The sequence below is a fragment of the Pelobates fuscus genome, chromosome 7 (genome assembly GCF_036172605.1).
Source record: "Pelobates fuscus isolate aPelFus1 chromosome 7, aPelFus1.pri, whole genome shotgun sequence".
Classification (NCBI taxonomy): domain Eukaryota; kingdom Metazoa; phylum Chordata; class Amphibia; order Anura; family Pelobatidae; genus Pelobates; species Pelobates fuscus.
In genome coordinates this window covers 69,293,170-69,307,354 of record NC_086323.1, presented here as the reverse complement: position 1 = coordinate 69,307,354, position 14,185 = coordinate 69,293,170, and the positions used below count along the sequence as shown (strand labels likewise).

The window sequence follows — 14,185 nt, the reverse complement described above, 5'->3', positions numbered from 1 at the left end:
GCCACTAGCAGAACTGATGAATAACAGGTGAGCTCTCTAAACCACCGGTGGTGATAACTGAAGAAGCTTGCTGGGCCAGGGTTACAGAAAGACCTTGAGAAGGATCTTAGAACAGGTCTACGTCAGGCGTCTAAATAAACAGATGTTCTAATTTTATTTACTGCAAATGATTTCTAGATTAAAATAGGAACTCTGAAATAAGCGTTGGTTTACCACATACATGTTGCAATTCTCTACATCTCTTATAAAACGTTTAGACATGGCATGTGCAGGCTTGCATATTATTTTCTGATAATGACACAACCAGAAAGTTACAATATTTGGTTTGTTTTATTAAAATAGGTATCCATTTAAAATGGCGTTGGTAACTAAGATACTGGTAATGCCAAATTAAATTATGCCAGGTTTTCAGCTAACCTGATTCAGAGTCACTGCTATCCGATGAGCTGGAGTTACTGCCACTGCTGTCAGCAGAACTTGAGGAAGAAGTACTGCTACTCTCGCTTAGTCTGCAGGTTCCTCCAACTGAAAGTGGGGTGGACGTTACTTCTTCTGAAAAACATGGAAACAGGTCTGTAAAATCTAACCCTACTAGGTATGGCATGAACTTTCCATTCTAGCATTCATACGTTTTGAGGTTCAATCAATAAACAAGGAATTGTGGGGAATGGACAAGGGATTTGAACATTTTAGAGGAGTTCAAGCGAACACTGGATCACTAATGAGAATGAATACACTTCCTAACATTATTAAAAAAAATAAAAAACAAAACAGGAAGAACTGTTGGGTATGAAACACGCAAGTCCAGTTTCTACCTTCCTTTGAACCTATAACATGAATTACTAGTTCATGTTTAACTCGGACTAAAGCAACAGTGAAAGGAGGATCTCTTTTGAGCCTCTTGCTGACATACCGTGTCATATTATACCTTAAAATGACACGCAAAAATAAAACTATAAAAAAATGGATCCCTATTTTTCTCACTTTTAAAGTGATGGCAATATGCAAACCCAAAAACAAAACTCACAAGTGGGAAAAAAACACGGATATTAAAAAAAATATATATATATATATAATTTTTTTTTTAACACAAGCTATTGTAAACTAAAAGCATTTGCACATTAGGCAGAGCAAGCATCCGTCCTTTTCCATAATCTCTCCTACTGCTTGTCTCATTTATCGTCTCACAAACCCTGTGTATTCAGTTTATGGTCAATATAAATGTAGGTTATCTACATGCACTGTAAAAAGGTTATTGCCCTGAAAGCCATAAACAAAATGTAAAATAATACATGCCATGCATATATAGCAGAACAGATGGATAGCTACCCATGGTTTTAAATTTCTTTGCAGAGGTTAGTTGCCCGCTGACATCTTGAAGACGTTTCTCCAGCTCGATCTTCTTTTCCTTAGCCTGCTCCTCTTTAGATTTGACAGGTTTATCCACTGCAAATAAATCACAATCTTATAATGAACGGCTTGCAGAGAAGGGTACTGAATTAGAATGTGTGCAAGGAAACATATACCTACCACTATTCTTCCTGGGTCTCTTCCGCAGACAAAGCATCACATATCTTTCCAGATGCCTTAAGGTTGATGGTTTCAAGGTCTCAAAATCTATTTCCATTTCATGTGGATTAGAGTCTTTAAGTGATGGTTCTCTGGACTGTATGATATGAACAATACGGCTAAGCTTCTCTCCAGGCAATTTATTGATATCCAGACTCAACTGTCTTTTTTCATCATAGCTCATGGGTTTAACATGCTCTTCGTCAGAAAGAGGCACTTTCTTTTCCTTGGAGTCGCTAAAACAAAAACAAATTGCGTGCAATCTTATTTCAGCACTGTGGGTTAATAGCAAGATGTTTATTGTTTGTTTGTATGTTAATAGAAGTTAATATTGTGTAATACTGATAGGGTTATGCGATAATTTTCAGGAATTTAAAGTGAATTCTCCCTTTAGTAAAGAACCACGTGAACTGCCTCCAGTTTCATAAGAAACTCCTGAAAATAAGTGTGGCACTTCCAGATACCGTGAGAACCCGCTGCAATGGTAGTATCTATAAGATGACGGCACCTGCAGGGGTCTATTTGCTAGAGTTCGAATAGCACTGCACATAGTGGAGAAAACTATTTGGCGCAGTACAGGGCCATTCAGACTGCAAAACCTGGACATTGTTTGCCCTATTTAACAAAGTCTGGATTTTTAAAAAATGACTCTAAACAACCCTCAATTTGGTCCAAACGATCTCAGACGACTGAAATCCAAAATGTTAAAATTCAAACACAATAACACCACTAGCCAAAGTGCTTCATCCATAAAGCATTTCCATAAAGAAACAACATACAACATTAATAATAAAAAAGGAGCAAACTGCGAAAAAAAACAAAAAACAAAAAAAACACACAAAAACACAGAAATCTACTTTAAATAGATAAAAAAACTAAAAAAAAAACACATTTACTTTAAGAGTTTCTTCTTCATTTCTTTCTGTTCAAGCTTTTTCTTTTTTAAATTCTGGCGTGATTTCTTTTTTAATCGTTTTTTCTTGATCTTGGACTTTTTCTTCTTCTTCTCCTTCTCCTTCCTGGACTTCTTCTTGATTTTGGTAGAAGGTCCGTCACTTAACGCCTGCAGTTGTTCTTGCACTGCTTTAAGCTTTAAAATAAAAGGTAACAATCGTGATTTTATAGTGACATCTTGTGGACACCTTGAAAACACAGCTAAACATCTTGCAAACTAAATACAACCATCCCAAAACCTCCAGAGTGAAATCTTAGCTTGATATGTATGATTTAAAAAAAAAAAATAATAATAATTAATGTGAAGGAAGTAAAGAGACACTATAAGAACCAAAACTACTACAGCATACTGTAGTGTTATTGGAGGCTAGATGCTGCCCCTTCACTGTGACAACTGTAAACATTGCTGTTTCAGAGTCGTGCAGTTAAATCTACCCACTGAGAAGCATTGTAATGCTTCTCTAGGAGGAGAGTCCTATTGGCATAGAGCAGCTCTTTACGCAGATGCACAGTTGGGCCTTCAGTATAAAACCCCAACAGGAACACAAACATAAGTACCTATTTTTTTTTTTTTTTTTTTTTTATTCTTTATTTTTGTAGTGCGTAATCTTTGAACAGACGCGTGCGAGGTACCCCAAAGGCAATCCTCCTGCGTATTGTAAACAGTTGAACATAAAGGTACATGGTAGATCTAGCACATTTTTATATAAGGATAGGTTAGGTGATAAACATTTTAAGTTTTCATTGCTTAGGTTGTTCTCCTAATACTATGTAACTTACTAAAACAGGCTAGGTACATGTTGGCTAATTACCTTCATCATAATGAGTTCCCTTGAAGTTTGGTGACAGTAGTTTAAGGTTAATATTTATATAGCTTGTCACCCCTTTAGTTTCCAAACTTTAGTATGATTAATCTTAGATTAGCTTAAGTGAGGGATCTGCATTCCGTACAGTGTCAGCCTGCCTAAGCAATCATAACACAACATATGGTAAGCAAACCATTTAAATCACACTTCGAACTTTGTTAGACTATTCAGTGCAGCTTAAAGAGGAATATGTTGTTCTATTCATGTTGTGATACTAGGTGCCTGTGCTGCCTGTCAGGAGGGTCTTGTACACGCTAAGCGGCATTACCCCTCAGTGTAGTTAAGAAATCGTTTCAAGGTGGTGTTTGTTGGGTCCAGAGCTTTTAAAGGACCACGGGTGTCAGCCCTGCTGCGTGTGAGGTCGCCGCACCGGTCGGCAGGTATGCCCCCTGAGTGTAGTGCCGTGGGGTGTGAGTAGTTTGGGTGCAGCTATATAAGTACCTATTTTTATAAAGGTAGAGCATTCCTTTAAGTATAATGGAATTTGCTTAACCTCATCAGATTGAAAAAATGCAGTACTTAGTGAGAGCACATTTATGGACAATATGACATATAGCATAGTTATGGACAATACACGTGACAGTATATTTATAGATAATATGACATAGGTCTTTCATAATTGCATATTTGTAATAATTAAAGCTAGCTTGTTGCTGAGCCCAACGTCAATGGGAGAAAACGGAAAATGTACCTATGCAGGAATTTATTTCGAAGGACACCCACTGAAAATCATTTCTAAAACACCACCATTGCTTACCTGCTTCTGGAGTAAGGAAAGACGTCGCTCACGCTCATCCTCATAATCTGAGGAGGCACTATTATCAGAGGAATTTGAGCTGGTGTTTTCATTAGATGATAGCTTGAATGGGGACACGTTAGGCTTATCAACAGGCTCATCAGGGATTTTGGCAAATAGCACCTCAAAAACATCCTAAAGAAAAAGCCAAATGTAATCATTTAAAATGCAGATTTCCTCCATAATAAAATCTGCCTACTTTCATCTGAAAAACATAGCCAGGATACAACACTTAATTCCACCGGATGATATGCCAACATTAATCCATGCATTTGTATCCTCTCGGCTGGATCAATATACTTTACTTGGGCCTCCCTGAAAAAAGAACTCCATCGCTTTCAGACGATACAAAATGCAGCAGCCAGACTACTGACCAATCAAACTCGCTCCTGCCACATAACACCTGTTCTCCACTCCCTGCATTGGCTTCCAATTAAGTGGCAAACATATTTTAAAATTGGCCTGCTGACCTTCAAAGCCTTAAACAATCAAGGACCACCGTACCTGAAAGAGCTCCTGACACCCTATATTCCATCCAGTTCACTTCGGTCAGCCAGCAAATCTCTCCTGTCAGTGTCAAGAACAAAGACAGACTCAGGTTTCAGGGCATTCCGCCACACTGCCCCTACCTTCTGGAACTCTTTTGCATGCGCAATCAGAGAGGCAGCGTCCTTACAGTCTTTTTTTTAAAAAAAGCTAAAGACCCACCTCTTTTATCAGGCATTCAGTCCGCTCATCTGACCTTCACAAACTCCTAACTCTTTTATGTCTTTATGTTTGTTTATTTGTAAAGTGCATTGAGTCTCACAGGGAGAAAAGTGCTATTAAAAAAAAAAAAAAAAAAATTACAAAAATTGCAAATTATTAATATTATTATCCTTTGTAAATATATACTTGCCTAACCACAGGCAATGCGCCACATTCTGCCATATACTTTCCCGGTCTCAGAAACACTTTAAAGACATGTTAATTATTGGCGGGGACTTTAACCTCTCACTAGACGCAGGTAAAGATAGCACAGCAATAAACCTAAAAATTAGCTAGATCCCAAATGCACTCTCTACTTACACAACATCGGCTAGTGGATACCTGGAGAATTCTACACCCCCACAGCCAAAGACTACACTTATTACCCAACAACACATACACCAGGATCGACACGCTACTCATCACACACCACTACCTTAACTGGCTTCACAAAGCAGACATAGAACACAACCTGGTCGGATCATGCACCAGTCTCTATTACTATACACATACCCTCACTTCAGGCCACAACAACTCAGTGGAGACTGAACCGCCACCTCCTCGAACAGGACAAAAGTAAAACGAGACATATATGAATGCATCAATCTCTTTCTAAGAAAACAACACCCCAGGGGTCGATTTGCCTTGCCGATGACCTCCGTGACAGAACCAGGAAGGTCCTTACCCCCATTAATGACAGAATTACAGTTGTATAGTAAACTCTCATTTCAAGATAAATGTGGATAAAAGCGAAATCCTAAACCTTAACGTCCCTCCTAATATAGTCAAGAGCCTTCTAGGTAAATTTCAGTTTAAATGGGCAGACCGACACATAACATACTTGGGGGTCAAGATTACTCATAAACTCACAGATTTATTCACTGCTAATTACACACCCCTTCTTCATGACGTAACCAAAGATCTACTGAGGTGGAACAAGCCAAACTTTCACTGGCTAGGGAGAATAAATATAATTACAATGAATATCCTGCCAAAGATATTATACATCTTAATACAGTGCCAATAAACCTCCCCACTTCCTTTTTCCGCTAAATTAAAACCCAGTTTACCAGATTTGTGTGGTTAAATGGCACACCAAGGATAGCGTGTAACACACTTGCAAGACCTAGAGATAGAGGTGGAGCAGGCCTACCTGGTTTTGAACAGTACCACTCTGCAATCCACTTGGGGTGAATATTAGATTGGTCCACAAAACACACTTCCAAACAATGGATCTCGATGGAGCAATCCTTTACTGGGATTCCATTACAAGCCCTACCCTTGCTAGTCACTCAACTCAAGACGCCAGCCCTACACATCCATCCCACCATTACACCTACTATTAGGGTTTGGAGAAAGATGGCCCATCGTCGGGACATCTCACCGGTTTTGTCCCCCAAATATCTAATATCCCACAACCCGGCGTTTCCGACCGAAACCAGGAACCTCCTCATACTCCAAAGACCTCACGGGACGACCAACACGTATACACAACTACATACCCTCGTTCAGGTCAACAAATTAAAACCAATTTCTGACCTCATAGCGAGCACCATGCCACACAAATTACAAATGTTTCACTACTCACGCTTGCAACATTTCATACAAACGCTACCAATCCAGGACCTAGGTCTAAGAGAGGAAACAAAATTTGAACGCATGTGCTTGATAGGCAACCCCACCCCTAAAAAACTATCCAAATGCTACAAACTACTAACGCCACTACTCTACCCAAGACCTCCAGCTTATACCAAAAGCTGGAAGGAGCACATCTCCCCCAATCTGTCAAAGGAAGATTGGTGCAGCATTTTCCACAGGAGTGCCTCTGCCCATACCAGCATTCAATTAGTGGAGGAAAACTATAAATTGCTCGCAAGGTGGTATGTTACACCCTTAGACACCCTAAACTTTGCTCCAGAAAGCATAGGCTTTTGCTGGTGCTGCAAGAAGGACACCGGCCCACTCCAACACCTTTGGTGGCAATGCAACTTCATAACTGGGTACTGGAGGGAAGTGTGAGCCATGCTCAAAAGGGTTACAGGTCTCCAGCTATAACTAGATATACCTACAATCCTCTTCCACAACAAACATACCACACCACAAATACAAGGCATCATTACCAAACTTTAAACTGACAGCAGCCAAAATGGTAGTTACAGGCGTTAATTCCCAGAATAGAAGGCCTACGTATAATGGAGGAACGGAGATGGTCCACATTGGGACGCCCAAACAAGTATGAATCCATATGGCAACCATGGATCATATACAGGACAACAGACCCTGAGGATTTAACAAATCTTAGCCATGTATCCCAGCCAAGGCAGGACATGGTGAGGGCTGGCATAGCATACAATAACCACTCAGACCTAGTGACATACCAACTACCAATGCCTACTTTCTGAATGGGAAAATATGCGGGACAGGGGCAAGATTGGATAAAATAATATATCAACCAGTTGCATGGTTTATGTTCTCCTTGTTATGTTACCCTCCACTATACACAGTTATTCACCCTGTTATCTTCCCTCCCTACCCTCAACGAGGGTCTGGTTCATTATCAGAATTGCTAAACATCCAATACAAGGGAGCAGGACTACAAACCCCCCTAGATATAGCAACGAGATGTAAACATTGAATCGAACTCCCTCCATATCTTTACCATGTCATACTTAGGGACACAAATTTGACGTGTAGAAACAGTGGAAATAATGTCCATAAATCAACATGGGAGATATTGGAAGTACAAATGTCATGAATGTCATATACCAAGCCTCTGTTTGTAATTAAAATAAATGTATAATAAAAAATAATAATTCAAAATATTTTTCTTTTAGACTGAAGGAAGAATTTATAAATGTCATGATAACAAGTAGCACCTTGAGGGGTGAGTCAGTGAATGCTTTGCTATCCATCAAGGCAGTAGGAAGGATGGAGCTTGACTGCCATGTTGACTAGTTACATCTTGGTGATGCTCCTGTGTTTAGCAGCTTACACAGACATTCTAAATTATATTTTCATAATTTTTTCTGATCTTTTACTCATACTATACCATATACAATATTTTTAAGCCTATGCTTGGTGGATTTCCAAGTCACTTCTGCTACCCTTGGCTCTACAGTCTAGGTATCTAAATTATCCCTATGGCCAAGTGATAGATGGTATTATCTTTGTACTCAACTCAAACTGTTCATAGGTTGGTGGGGATACTCTGTATTTATACACTAATCTTTGTTTGGCAATTAATTTAAAGGATAACAATCTTAATGATTCCCATAGGAAACATTGGAAGGCTATTGTGTATGTGTGGCAAAATGCTGCACTGCGTCAATTCGCATCTCCTCATAGAGATGAATTTAATCAATGCATCTCTATGGGGAACTTTCAGCGCCTCCATGCAGTGAGAAAAAGGCACTGACCCAGGAAGCACCTCTAGTGACCGTCTGCATGACTGCCACTAGAGGTGTTCCTAGGCACCAATGTAAACCCTGCCTTTTCATTGAAAAGGCAGGGTTTACATTGAAAAGCCTACAGGGACATGCTATAGATACCAAATCCACTACATTAAGTTATAGTTGTTCTGGTGACTAAAGTGTCCTTTTACCTATTTGTGAACATGCTTCAGAACCTGAGGTTTCACAAAATGGCTATGGACTCGGATGAGAAACTGTAGGCATGGATAACTCAAAGGCTGCAGTTATTCAGAAACTCAATATCAGGAGACAAAGTGTGTGTGTGGCTCCTATCCTTCACAGAATCTACTCCAGACCATCTTTACAAACATTTTGGTTGGAGTAGGCAATATTAATAATAAAAAAAATCTTAGTATGGTTGTTCAAAATGTTTCACCCATATATGAACATGTATTACCATATGTTGAAAGTTATTTTTTTCATGAAAGATATTACATACAAGCTATGTATACAGTTTACCACAGTCGGTTCATTTTCCATTATAATGCAGTAGCTAACATATATACATAACATTTGCTGATCTACCTGTAACTTTCTTGCCATATTCACGATTTCATTTTCCGGTGGATTGCGCTGGTAACAGTTCATAAACATTAGACGAATATCAGAGGCAAACTCATTTGTGTCTTTGTACTGTCCATTATCCATTTTATCCTGGGATGAATAGAAAGAATCACAAGTGTAAGGATGAAAGAATGCTTGTTGGTGGAGCGTGACTTGTATACTTTATAAATGTACGAGCTACTAATCTACTTGATTGACAGACAGCTGAAGAAAGGGTTAAATAAAACATGTATCTATAAAACATAATACCAAAGTAGATTAAATGTTAAAAAGTATTGTCACTTTTTCTCACACTTCCAAAACGTTATTTAGCCAACAGAAATGTAGGTTTCCTTTTCATGACAAAAAGAGGTGATGGACACACAGTCTCAATTACTGATAAACCAACTTTAATAAATAGAAGAAACAGAGCGCAAGACAGCTTTTTGAAATAAAATATATGGAAGGAGCTTAGGTTGTTATGGTGCCAGGTGCCATTTAAAACATATTGTGATTTGTTATTTTTTTATTTACACTGCATGGTATGCAGCATCTTCTTACAGTGTGGATAATATGACATGGGAAAAAATATAGATTGGCTAATATTATAAAACCTAAGTGTAATGGTCACAGAAAGCAATCTTCAAAACACAGGACCTGGGGACACAAAAAAAATAAATAAAAATGGCTGATTCAAGGCTGAGTGTAATGTACAGGAATGCGTACTCCTGGGGTTTACAGATTACCAAGATGTTAATTCAATATTTTTTATTTTTTTTTATTTAAAAATGGACACACATTTTTAAGGTCTAAACTAGGGGCTCAATGTAGATCCCCAATTATTTTAAAAGTACAGCTCACATGATGCTTTGCTTTGGGGTTCTACAATAAATGGAGATCTACTTTTATGCCATCCTTGGTGTCAACTACATAATTTCAATGAGCTAGAAAGAAGTAGTGCTATAAATATAGCAGCAACAAATCCAGGAACAAATCCAAAATAAAAGGCGAAGTGTGTTAGAATGCAACTGCAATGCAGAATCAATTCTTAGCTACAGTGTTATTTAAAATGTTAAGCTGTTGCTAGTTACTATTTAAAGTTGTTACTTTATTACTTCATAAAATTGAGAGGGAATAAAATAGAATAGGATAAAATAGAATAAAAATAAAGAAGAAGAATAATGAATAATAGATAAATAAAAATAAAAATAAATAAAATAAAAAATAAATAAAAAATAAATAAAAAATAAAAATAAAAATAGATAATAAATGAATAATGAATAATAATAATGAATATAAAGAATAATAATAATAAAAATAAAATAGAATAAAATAGAATAGAATAGAATAAAATAATATAATAATAATACATAATTTCAATGATTTACAGTTTTAATGTTTTCCAATGGACTTTCAAAGATGACGGAAAACTTTACAATGAGAATGAATTTGTTTTTTTAGTTTGTATTGTTGTAGCAAGGTCTAGAAACAATGGATTCAAAAACACAAAAGCCAAACTTACCCGAATAGTTCCAAGATCCATGGAGCAGGTCATTATATCACCAGAGTCAGGCAGTCCAAAAGATGCAGGGCCTATGGTTTTGTAAAATGGCCATGCATACTCTGCATGCTTTTGCGAAAACATCTCATTAAGGGTGTGCTTACAATGTTTCATCTGTTCAGAGAGTTCCTCTCCCTTAAGAACTTGTAATTGCTGCTGAGAATCAGGAAGGTCACGCACCACTGCCTCTGACCCCCTGTGTTTCTCTGTTGTAGGTGGTATATTGGCTTGCTTTGTTTCAGAGAAGGCTGGAGAAGAGTCACAGCTAGATGATATGCGTGATACACTAGGAGTTGTAGTGTCAGCCCTCCTTTTAATACCCCTTTTCTAAGATACACAAAAGTAAAATAGAACATATTTTAGAGTAGAATGTTACGTAGAGGACACAGCAAAAGTATAACAAATTATAGACTGCTTTCCAGACACTGAAGAGACGCTTTCCGTGGATCAAAAAGTTCACATATGCTTCCATGAGAGCAGCATTAAAACAAACAAAAAAACATTACCTTAAATTTTGCATGACAGATAAAAGTGGGTAAAATTTACGGAAAAGATCCAAAAACAGCAAACACACACACACACACACACACACACAAACGTGCCACTAAGAACCCCAACAATGACAATGACAAAAAAAAAAAACAGCTGATATCACTGGGATATCACTAGCTATCCGTTAATTTCTACTTTTGGCCTGGTGTGTGGGAGTAGTCTCCAAGAGACACAGTAGAGCAAGGCCAATTCAGAAGTTAATAAAGTACACAAATCAAGAATAAATGTACTTTTTTTTTAACAAATTACGGAAACAGCTTCAACATAATTGCACTGAAATCATTAACTTTTCATGATGCACATGATTTACTTACCTTAGTCACTGGATTGGAGCAAACCACTTGATTTGGTTTGACAATAGTCAATGGGATAAGGGCTGTCCGTTCTGGCAGCATTGAAACTATTGGACGTGGAAATGGATTTCGATGCATCATTTGAGATCCTAGCTTTTTCTTTGGAGCCAGAATAGGCTCCTTATAGGTCTCTGTTAATGAAAAAAAACTACAATAAAGTATTAAACAATATTATTTTTTTTGTTTTGTTTAACATGAAATTAACACACTTATTTCTTATATAAAGACAGGTTTTGAATTTGATCAGTTGGCCAACCCGTTTTATGTTCAGTAATAAACATATAGTCTAGAAATGTTTTTCTTTATATGGAAATAACCCGGCTGTCATGGTCTGTATTGGTACCCAGTGGCGGCTCTAGACTTTGTGAGACCTTAGGCGAAACTCAAACATGAGGCCCCCACTAACACCCAAAGTAAAAAAAAACGGGTTGCATTGTGTGTATAAGGTGCTGTAGTTGTATTGAAGGACAAGCTTGCAGCGCTGGATACAGAGAGCTAGTGTCTGTATTCATTGTTCAGAGGCTTGCAGTGTCGTAGCAAGTATGTTAATCGTTTATATATGACTGAGGGGTATGGTTACATGGCCTTGCAGTCGTGTATACATAAGTGCCGGTGTGTTTATTTCTGAGTGTATCTGGCATTGTCTACCTGTGCGTGATAGGGTTTGGGGTGAGTGTTGCACAGTTAGAGGACAGGATTGTAAGGGTTTATGTGGTAGGGTGAGTGTGGCAGGGTAAAGGGGGGTGAGTGGGACAGACTGATAGAGGATGAGTGTTACAGGGTTGGGGGGTGAGTGTGACAGTGCAAAAGAAGGTGAGTCTGACAGGATTAAGGGTGGTTAATGTGATAGGGTAAGTGTGGCAAAGCAAGGGCAGGTGAGTTTGGTAAGGTTGGATGAGAGTAACAGGATTAGGAGGGGTAATGTGAGTTGGCTGGGTGTAGGGGGTGACAGTGTGTGGGGACTGAAAGTGTATGTGTAGGGGGTGACAATGTGTGTGAAGGGGGTGTCAATTGTGTGGTAATGATAGGGTATGGATGGAGCATGACAAGGTGGGCGGAGGAAGGCTGTGATAGCGCTTGTGTGCCTGTCGAATTCTATTTAAGATCGTACTCAGGTGTTGCAAGAGCTCTCCCCAAGAAGCACTAAAGATGACTAGAACATCGAGGTAGGAACATGCAAAATCCTGTAGTCGTTCGAGGAGTTGGTCTACCAATCTCTGGAAGGTAGCGGGGGCATTCATCATCCCGAATGGCATGACCGTAAGTTGGATTTGGGAATTGCGTCAGCAGTCAGGGGGATCTGCCGCGCTAGAGAGTTGGTCAAGTAGCTCATCTACCCTGGGCATGGGATAGGCATCGTTAGTGGGTTTTTTCGTTGAGCCGCCTATAATCGGAACCGGGGAAAGCCTTTTCTTTGGAGTTCCTGGTGGATATTTCCTCTGACAGCCTCTGGCACCATGTGTGTCGGTTGGTGGAGGGGAGTTTGACCGGGGGTCTCGACTGCATGGTGGGCTAACGTGGTAGCGCCGGGCTGAGCGGAGAAAAATCGGGGGTTGTTCCTACATTACCGCTTGGAGTTGGGACTGCTCTTCGGGGCTAAGCGGAGTTCCCAGTTGAACCCGCGTGAGGTCCTACTCATGCCAGATTTTGCCTAGTTGGTCTGGCATTGCTCAGTCCCGTGTCTGAAAGCTATATCGGCTGCACGTTCCAAGTGTGCCTTAAGCGCGTTGATATAACATATGCGTCAGGTCTGTCCCTGGGCACCCTTGGCTATCACATATGTGGTCTCCCCGCTGCTTTCTACAACCTCGTTGCTGACATCAGACGGGGGAGCAGACGTCGGTGGGGGAGGAGAGGTCACCAGCGCCGAGGGAGCCCGATGCTGGAATAAGGTAAGCTGCTGAAGGGGTTTTAACCCCTTCAGCGCCACGGGAGGGGGACCCTGAGGGTTGGGGCACCCTCAGGGCACTATAGTGTCAGGAAAACCGCTTGGTTTTCCTGACGCTATAGTGATCCTTTAACACATTTTTACATCACAGAATTAGAAATAAAGAACCAAATATCTTTTGAAATGGTTTATTATGTCAATATTGTTTTATTCAAGATGTCCCAGCATATGTTATGTTACGTTTTTTTCTACCAAAATTATGTGATTAATTGGCAATGTAATAGATAGGTATATAAGAACCCCCTTATACCATACAATGCATACAGTCTCTGATGAAGTAGGGCTATATCCCTACGAAACGCGTTAACAATCAAAGGATCAGACGAAGCACAGCTATTTGCCAGCCAGGATCTATTTGCAAACACCTCTATCCACTTCGGATTCCGGACCCGTTACAAGCATCATCCCGTGAGAACAGCGCTTACACCTCAGGGTGAGGTCCGTAGTGGAACGCACTGTGATATGCACGCTGTCCTCACCGGCGGTCGAGATCCAGAGGACAAACTTATCAACAGTATCCTCACCCATCACGGTCTGGGATTAAGGTTTTCTTGCTATTTCTACCTCCAATAGACTGGTTACTATACTGTGCATTGATTTTTAATTTTTATACTGTGCATTCTTCATTTTTAAAGTTTTGATAAAACCAGTTGTTTCCCTCACTTTTTAGTGGTTTAGCGAGATTTTTTTATATTGCTTTTTAGCAATTACATGTGGACACGATCTTAATCTTTTATTCTTATGAAAGCATATTATTTGGTACTGGTACCATTCACCCTGTAATGCTTTTACAATCAGGGATAGGGATACCTACACCGCATATATT

At 39.3% G+C, this 14,185-nt stretch overlaps 1 protein-coding gene across 1 annotated transcript in view; it reads right to left on the bottom strand.

The window, feature by feature from the left end:
• Window positions 1-412: 412 nt before the first annotated feature.
• BRDT (bromodomain testis associated) overlaps window positions 413-14,185 on the bottom strand; it is a 49,645-nt gene continuing 35,872 nt past the window's right edge. Inside the window, 8 exon segments of the mRNA XM_063427316.1 lie at window positions 413-552; window positions 1,330-1,446; window positions 1,531-1,805; window positions 2,466-2,659; window positions 4,147-4,320; window positions 8,928-9,056; window positions 10,468-10,833; window positions 11,346-11,528. Coding sequence (XP_063283386.1) covers window positions 413-552; window positions 1,330-1,446; window positions 1,531-1,805; window positions 2,466-2,659; window positions 4,147-4,320; window positions 8,928-9,056; window positions 10,468-10,833; window positions 11,346-11,528 — 1,578 coding nt within the window.